Source organism: Leiobunum rupestre, chromosome 9 (genome assembly GCF_980474605.1).
Source record: "Leiobunum rupestre chromosome 9, qqLeiRupe1.1.hap1, whole genome shotgun sequence".
In the NCBI taxonomy this organism is placed as follows: Eukaryota; Metazoa; Arthropoda; class Arachnida; order Opiliones; family Sclerosomatidae; genus Leiobunum; species Leiobunum rupestre.
The window spans coordinates 16,260,504-16,269,589 of record NC_143392.1 but is presented as its reverse complement, the minus strand read 5'-3'; the positions used below and the strand labels follow the sequence as shown (position 1 = coordinate 16,269,589).

The 9,086-nt window shown below is 37.6% G+C and overlaps 1 protein-coding gene across 1 annotated transcript; it reads right to left on the bottom strand.

Moving 5' to 3' along the window:
* Positions 1-3,893: 3,893 nt before the first annotated feature.
* On the bottom strand, positions 3,894-8,763 carry LOC149926685 (uncharacterized). Its single transcript, XM_090158899.1, has 2 exons — positions 8,678-8,763; positions 3,894-5,533 (listed from the first exon to the last, which is right to left on the bottom strand). The coding sequence occupies exon 2, from the start codon at positions 5,407-5,409 to the stop codon at positions 4,048-4,050; it is 1,362 nt and encodes a 453-aa protein (XP_090015025.1). The 5' UTR covers positions 5,410-5,533; positions 8,678-8,763; the 3' UTR covers positions 3,894-4,047.
* Between the last annotated feature and the right edge of the window lie 323 nt (positions 8,764-9,086).

The window sequence follows — 9,086 nt, the reverse complement described above, 5'->3', positions numbered from 1 at the left end:
TAACGTACCGCGAGCAATCGTGTGTACGGCAGCGGCGGCGGCGGCGGCGGCGGCGGCTACACAGTAGGTAATCGTAATACACACAAATCCATAAGGATTGTGTGTAAAAAGGCTAATGTAAGTAATGGTGAAATGAGCAACAGGTCAGCAAGAGGGGTCGGACATTTGTACAAAATCCCGTACACTTCTCAAGAAATCTCCGACGAAATCGCGAAATCCCTGACGAAATCGCAAAATCTTATGAAATCGCGAAATCTCTGACGGAATCGTGAAATCTCTGACAAAATCGCGAAATCTCTGACAAAGTCGCGAAATCTTACGAAACCACGAAACCTTTGACGAAATCGCGAAATCTCCGACGAAACCACGAAATCTCCGACGAAATCGCGAAATCTTTGACGAAATCGCGAAATCTCAGAGTTTTCGAAATCCCGTTCGCTTTTTTTGGGAATGTCCGACCCCTCAAGACCACGGAAGACCATCTGACCCTGTATGAGCTTTGAAAAATACAATCAATTCAATTTATAAAGTAAATCATAAATATCTATTTTTGTTGTTTATAGTCAAATTTGGCTGATATATCCATTCAGTGGAAGTGATACAGGTGGAAGTCCTTTTTACACACAATCCTGTGTGTATTACGATCACCTACTGTGTAGCCGCCGCTGCCGCCGCCGTACACACGATTGCTCGCGGTACGTTAGTGGTACAAAGGTGATTGATATCTCAATCGATAGGCACTATTATCGCCTCGACGGGATTTTCGTAATTTTGGGATCGGAGCCCGAGAAGTTGGGCAAATGCCCAATTTACTATTTTTTTGTGGTTTTGCTTTGTGTGGTTGATATTTTATTTAAAATTAAGTCCGATAACGTTAAAAAATATTTTTGGTTAGGTTAGGATTCAGCGGATATACAACTTCAGTTATATCAGTAAATATTAAATTTAAGTATAGTTTCCAGGGTAATTTACGGGACCCCAATTTTTGCGGTTTTATATTTTCGCCTAAAAGTCTACATAACGTTCCTTAATTTAAGTCCGATTTTCATGAGAGTTATATTTTTGAATAGCTGTGGTTTCCATATAACCTAGATTTTCAATTACGTTGCTTAATTTTAATTCTAAGTGAGGTTTTTTGGACAGCGTATACGGACCCCCGCAACTTCCGACATTGTAAATCCGCGTGTCAATAGAGTTCTAATCCATGAATAAACAACGATTTAACATGCAAAAAATAATTTATATTTTCGGATAATTGTAGGTTATGGATAAAAATAAAATAAGTGGTTAATTTTTATCCAAACGCCGAGCTCTAACTGTGTGCAAGTTTAAACGGAGGGCGCTGCATCCCCCCTTTTCTGATTTTTAGCGTTGATTTACGCACTCTAATTATTACCGAACTAAGTGACATAACAAATTGATTTATTTTATAAAATACGTATTTATCTTACTTTTAATGGTGTGCCAGGTTATGGCGCCCTAGAAAAATTAGGGGCCCTTGGGCGCCACTTAAACCACATTTCCGCTGGCGTTCCTTTTTGCCTTACGCAGAGTGCGTAACTTACTTCTCAAAGCCGCGTATGGCTAGAAAAAAATAATAAGGTGTCACTTCCGCAGAGTGCGTGACTTACACATAGAAGCCGTGTATGGCCAGAAGTATCAAATAAGTGTGACACTTACTTATTGAAGCCGTGTATGGCCAACGCTATTCGCGTGGGATTTGAGTTATAACTTTGAAACTTGATGTAGTTATTACGATGGGCATTGCGGATATTTAACCAGACTTCATTTTAATTTAACCAAGGCTTAGAATGTTTTGGTCTAATTTTAACGCTATTCGCGTGCGATTTGAGGATAACTTTGAAACTTAAATAAGTGTGACACTTACTTATCGAAGCCGTGTATGGCCAAAAGTAACGAATAAGTGTGACACTTACTTATCGAAGCCGTGTATGGCCAGAAGTAACAAATAAGTGTGACACTTACTAATCGAAGCCGTGTAAAAAGTTAATTTTAAGTGAGTTAATTTGCCATTTCGCGTCATACCTGAATTCTTTACGCGCTGAAGCTATATTCGCATTCCATTGAAAGCCTGCCTGAAATATGAATAACGTATGGCCAGGCGCGTAATAAATAAGTGTGACCCTAAATATTTGTTATGTTCAGAACTTAAGAATAAGTGGGCCACTAAATATTTTTATGACCAGCCGCCGTACACACGATTGCTCGCGGTACGTTAGTGGTACTAAGGCGATATACTCGAAAAATTATATTTGTCTAAAAATTAATTTAAATTTACGTGTTTACGTTTCCTTACTTTATTTCCAAAACCTGGTGACTTGAAAAATTAGTTTTGTCTAAAAATTTATTTAAATTGAAGTGTTCGCGTTTCACTACCTTATTTCCAAAACCAGGTAACTCGAAAAATTTGTTTTCGATAAAATTCCTCTTGGGATTATTAAGTTGAAGTACAAGATGATCGGAAATTTGTTCAAATATAAATTTAATATTTGAAATATAGTTAATACATCGGGGGAATTGTGTGTACTTAAATGTGTTAGCCCCGAAAGGCCGAAACTGCGAAAGCATTCGCAGCCCAGACACACACATACGGTTGATTGTAAAACCTCTCCTAGGGAACATAGTTAGAGATAAAAATAATATGTTATGTTTGTTTAATCTTCAAGGATAAAGTTCAAATTATTAACGTTAATTCATTGTTAATTTAATAATTTTACAGTGTAAGTACTCGTTGGTACAAAGCTACAGTTACTGATTGGCGGGTCTAAAAAATAACGGTTTATAAATTAACGATACTTTATTTTGATATTGATTAAATTAATTTTGAAAAATGAAATAACCTTTATATGGTAAATAACTTTTACCCGTTTGCCGAACCCTAGTTTAAAAAAATGGCACTCTTTTTCTTTCCTCCATACGCGCGAGTCGCTGAATAAAATGATCACGTGTTTATGTTAGTTTTATTTGTAAGGCTGTAACGGGGAGCCGTATCGGGAAGCCTCGGTGGGTTTGTTTACGTTTATAGTTGGATCGCATGTGGAGAGATGGCGCCACCATTGCTACGGCGGGGCGACCTATCTCGAGTTCAAGGGTCGACAACGGCGGGCTCTTTCTGATGCTTTATAAGGAACGTGCTGGAGAGACGGAGGGTTATTATCATGGTCATTGTCATCGGCACTATCATGGGGAACGGGAGCTTTATCAACGATCGACTTACCTCTGGAATTTGATGAATTTGTATATTAAATAATCGGCTGGCTAAATAAAGAGTTTTTTAGAAGTTAACCCTTTGGCGAGTGCGGTTCCTTTAAATCCGGTCTAACTAATAGAGTTCAGTGGTCAAACCTTGACTCCTTCCCCTGTTCCCCTATAAGGCTAAATTTGATAGGGGGCGTGTGTGAAATTTAACGAGCCCTTCAATATTGAAATATTGAGCAGAGCACGCTTTAAAATATAACGCTTTTACAAGTATGTCTTGGCTTTCTGTATTACTACTTCTAGGCAAATCGCTGAACAGGTTTTATTTAAGCGTCTATTAAGCTACGTCTCGACCACATACTACATGCAAAATGGCTGAAGCGTGTTCCAATCTATTTTCACAAGCGCAATATACAAGCGTTCTTGAAAACAGAAGCGATTGCAGCGTGAGCGCGAATTTTAAACTATTTATAGTTCAAGCCAAAATTTTTTCGAGCTGTAAGCGCCCGTGAAAACCGGCTTTAACAAAGAATCTTGAGATGGCGGTTGAGAAACTTCATGCTTTCGCCTGCTTTAAAAGTAAACGAGTGAAAAAGAACAAATCTACAGGGGAAAATTGATTTTATTAAGGCTTAGTTAAAATGGAAACTGAAAAAACAAACAATATCCTTCAATTTAAAAGTAATATCATAAAGACATTTACTATGATAATGATAAACTTTGAAAATTAAATGAGTTAGAAACGTATACAAACACAAAATTGAATTGAACCATGGCTTTTTTTAGTTTCGTCCAAAACATTCACAAGTTTTCTTCTTCGGGAAGAACTTAGACCTTGATAAGGTTGTCAGGGTTCCTGGAGACACCCTCGTTATTGTCCCCAACTGGGCGACATTCGAACTCTTCTCTCCTGACGACTGACGAAATCGGAAATTGGTCGATGAAGTCGTAAAAAGGCTCTAGTTTGACGCTGTTGACATCGAAGTTGAGGCATTCGGAGCCGGAAACCCTTTCTCCGTTGATGGTTGCGGTGTCCGCGTCACGTTGGTCAACTTCCGCTTTCACGGCGTGGACCCGGTGGATTTTATCAGTGAGAGATTCAATCTCTTCCTTCGCCAAACGTCGCAGTTGCACCAAACAATACCTACCTCCCGTTTGACGACCAGAGGAGTCAAATTGACGTGGTTGAGATTGGCGCGCTAGTTCTTGGTGGTGACTGTTCGAAGCGCCAATTTCGTTTCCAGGTGGACCATGAATTCGAAGGTGACCTTCGAGGGTTTTACTGGTAGCGAAGTTCCGGTCGCTACTGGGGCATTTGTTGACCTTTTCTCCTTGAGAGTGACGTGCTCTTTCGTGTTGAAGTAAACGGTACTTATGTTTGGACCGATATTGGCACTTTGTACATCCAAAGGGCTTCTCGTTCGAGTGAGTTCTTTTGTGGATAATCAAATGAGCCTTACTTGCAGATGCGTAGGTACACTGGTCGCACTGGAATGGTTTCTCCCCCGAGTGACTTCTTCTGTGGATAGTCAAGGAACCCTTTTTTGCAGATGCGTAGGTACACTGGTCGCACCGAAAAGGTTTCTCACCCGAGTGAGTTCTTTTGTGGAAAATCAACTGAGCCTTATGTGCAGATGCGTAGGTACACTGGTCGCACCGAAAAGGTTTCTCCCCCGAGTGAGTTCTTCTATGGAGAGTCAAATAACCCTTCTGTGCAGATGCGAAGGTACACTGGTCACACTGAAAAGGTTTCTCACCCGAGTGAGTTCTTCTATGGAGAATCAAATGAGCCTTATGTGCAGATGCGTAGGTACACTGGTCACACTGAAAAGGTTTCTCACCCGAGTGAGTTCTTCTATGGCTAATCAACTGACCCCTCGTTGCAGATGCGTACGAACATAGTTCACACTGGAAAGGTTTCTCACCCGAGTGAGTTCTTCTATGTCTAGTCAAAACCCCCTTCTGTGCAGATGCGTACGAACATTGTTCACACTGAAAAGGTTTCTCACCCGAGTGAGTTCTTCCGTGGGTAATCAACTTACCCTTCCGTGCAGATGCGTACGAACATTGTTCACACTGAAAAGGTTTCTCACCCGAGTGAGTTCTTCCGTGGGTAATGAATTGACGCTTATGGCTCGTTGCGTAAACGCACTCTGCGCATTGGAACTTCTTTCCTCCTCGGCCACTCATTTTGCCAGAATCACGCTTTACAAGTTTGGTTCGAAGTTTCTTTTGGAATTATGAATTTTGTCTCGCAAGTACGACCAGTGAGTCGTGTATTGTTCGTTATCGATAAAACCACTTCTAGAAATGCCTAAAATACGTCAAAATTTAAACAAAAGGAATACTAATATATTTCGTTAAAAACTGATTCGGCGGCCAGCCTTTGCAAGTCTCGAATAAAAACATTTCTGTTCGACTCACGCGAGCCAACATTTTTCACAATCTATGGGGGCTAACATGAGTAAGAAACCGCGCAGATAGGGTTCTGTAATAATTTTAACGCCTTTTTATATGAAAACTCCACCGGAAGGGTTCGGAGTAAGAGTGGACTACTGTGAGAAGCGCGAATATGTTTGACCCAGTAACAAAGACTATATAAGCTAGCGATAGCTTATAAAGTCTTTGCCCAGAATATAACTCAGTGGCGTAGCTAGGGGGGTGGAATAGGTGGCCCGCCCCGGGTGTCACCCGTTTGGGGCCGTTTTGGGGGTGACACCCGGCCGTAAAAAAAAACTTACACAAACTAGAGAAATTCGAAAAATGTTTTTACATGGTTTGACTAGTAAGTAGCACACCATGATATCCTCTCCGGGTGCCACCCATGCTAGCGACACCACTGATATAACTAGTCTATACTGGGGGTTAACTAAAAAATGATACATAACCAATTACTCAAAATGTGTTTTATGTAAGAATTTGAAATTTCCAGGTTACATAGAGAGCTCAATGGGACAAATTACAATGAAAATGTCAATGACCTTGAACCAGGTCTTCAAGGTCATTCAAATTTTATCTCGATAACCGTTAGGATTAGAAAAATGGCTCAAATTAAAAATGTGTTCCGCGTTTAATTTTAAGTCTAAACAGCTTTGACCCGATCTAATTTGACCAATGGGAAGCCGAGGAATGTTAGACCAAAAACCATAAGGTCGTGTGTGGTATTCTAATCAAGACACGACATTTAAGAACTTCTAAATCGAAAACTAGCAGATCTAATGGATCAAAATTGTCGTGACACTCGAGTGGGGGAGTTCGAAATTTGTATTTTATGATGACCTTGAAACATTAGTTCAAGGTCATTCAAAATTTATCTCGAGAAGCATTAGGTATAGGAGAATGGTCCCAATGGACGCATCAATAAAGGATACTCGGTTTTTACTCCCCTCTCCAAATTCATCTGGGAAGGAACTATTTCCGGTCGGTCGGTTAAACGGTTAGAATGGCTAGCCAAAAAGTCATATTTATGCTAATTGGATACGCGTTTTTGCCCTTATGAGAATTTTACGTCAGATAAGAAATGCGTCGACTAATGTTAATTTTCGATAATATATTTTAAGGTAAAATATATTATGTTACTAAAACTAAATATAAGAAGATAATGTTATTATTATTATCATCCTCTTATGGTATAAATAATTAAAATTATACGGAATATTTTTATATTACCGGGCAATCTTAAGGCTTCTCATGGAGGCAGAGTTAATTAATTTCGTATAAAATGATCATTCGGAAAAAGATGAAAACTAATACCTTTAGAACTAAACGTATTACTTTTGCAGTACGGTATGCAACAAGTGTTTCCTTTTAACCAGCTAAACCTTTTTGGAATGTTAAGGCTTAGCAAAAAACCGATGTAATGTTCGAGAAAAGTTTCCAGCTTCTAATATTTCAACAAGCACTATATAAAAGTTACTTATGAGTCCTGGCTGTCGGAAATATTACTTCTTGGCAATTTCTGGGAAGATGTTTTATTTAAGCGCCTATTAGAAAAATGCCCGCCAAGGTTTTTTAAGTGAAATTACCTTTTACCCGAGGTAAATAAACCAATAAAACAAAATAAACGTTAATTAATTGATTTAAGACGTACCAAGTATTTTTATTAACTTGTTTTAGTTTAAATGTTTTAAACACAAAAGAAACTAAATAAGTAATTGAAATAAATAAGCAACTAATAAACGTAAGAATTATTACAAATAATTTAAATAAATAATGAAAAAACTCAAGATTATCTTTCAAATAATAATGAACATAACAATGATAATGTAATGTTTCAAGCTCAATTAAATTCTAGACTTATTTTATGAAGTGTTCAAAAATACCTCCATTGGCTACTACGCATGCTTGCGCTCGTGTATTAGTTGCTTATTTATTTCAATTACTTATTTAGTTTCTTTTGTGTTTAAACATTTAAACTAAAAAAACTTGGCACGTCTTAAATCAATTAATTAACGTTTATTTTGGAGTTTTGTTAGTTTATTTACCTCGGTTAAAAGGTTATTTGACTTAAAAAACATTGGCGGCCATTTTTCTAATTGGAACCATTCTCCTAATCTTATTGGTTCTCGAGCTAAATTTTGAATGACCTTGAATTAATGTTTCAAGGTCATCATAAGCTACAAATTTCAAACTCCCCCACTCAGTTTGGATTTTCACTACAATTTTGATCCATTAGATCTGGTAGTTTTCGATTTATAAGCCCTTAAATGTCGTGTCTTGATTAGAATACCACACACGACCTTATGGTTTTCGGTCTAACATTTCTCAGCTTCCCATTGGTCAAATTAGATCGAGTCAAAGCTGTTTAGACTTAATATTAAACGTAGAACACATTTCTAATTGGAACCATTCTTCTAATCTTAACGGTTCTCGAGATAAAATTTGAACGGCCTTGAAGGCCTGGTTCAAAAAAAATTTCATTGACATTTGTCCCCCGGAACCCTCTATGTAACCTGCAAATTTAAAATTCTTATAAAACACATTTTGAGTAATTGTCTCTGCATCATTTTTTAGTTAACACCCTGTATCTTCCCGTGAAAATGACAATAAAATAAAAGGTGAAAAGGAAAATATTTGGTTGTTTAGGTACGTCCATATATAAAGTTTGTTTTTCGCGTATCTAACTTTATCCTACAATTTACCTTTTTACCCTTTGGAATTTTGGCAGATTGACACTGGTATTTATAACCTCAGTTAATAAAATTTGAGATACAAACGATCGCATGACGCGAGTCGTAACTTTGTTTTTAATCAGACATTACTCGTAGAAATATACAATAAATCTAGGAGCGGGACAGAGTGTATAGTATAGAGACCGAATTCGAAACGCCACCTTTTAAATAATAACGATATTCGTGATGAAGCCTTGGGTTAGCTACAAATTTATTTAAGTTTTGATAATTTCCATACTTATCTTTGAGATTGATCAAAACAAATTGGAAATACTATTCTTGCTTACCTTTATTAAAGAAAATTGATATACTTTGTATTAGTAGAGGTATTATTTTTAGAATTTAGAGTAATTATCATTGTAAGCTAACGGGCGAATTTCAGCGCAGTTGTATTAACTTGAGAAATTTTACCGATAAGGTAGGACTCGCGACGGAGAAAAGAAGTGTTATCAAGGTGTTACACGTAACTAAGCCAAATAATATTAGTATGAATATTTTTTTTAATTTTCTTCATTTGGCATTTAGTTTACATATAATCACGTACAAACTGTTTGATTTACGTCTACTAAACACAAGGATTTGTCAATTTGTGCAAATCATCCACAAATTAAATTTGGCATTAAGGCACTAAAAACAGCCAAGTTTCAAGTTTTAAATGTTTTCCCATTTAAGTTTTCCAGTTTACTAACAAGGAAA

Excerpts from the sequence above, each read along its gene's own strand:
- LOC149926685 (XM_090158899.1), bottom strand. The coding sequence starts at position 5,409 with ATGAGTGGCCGAGGAGGAAAGAAGTTCCAATGCGCAGAGTGCGTTTAC.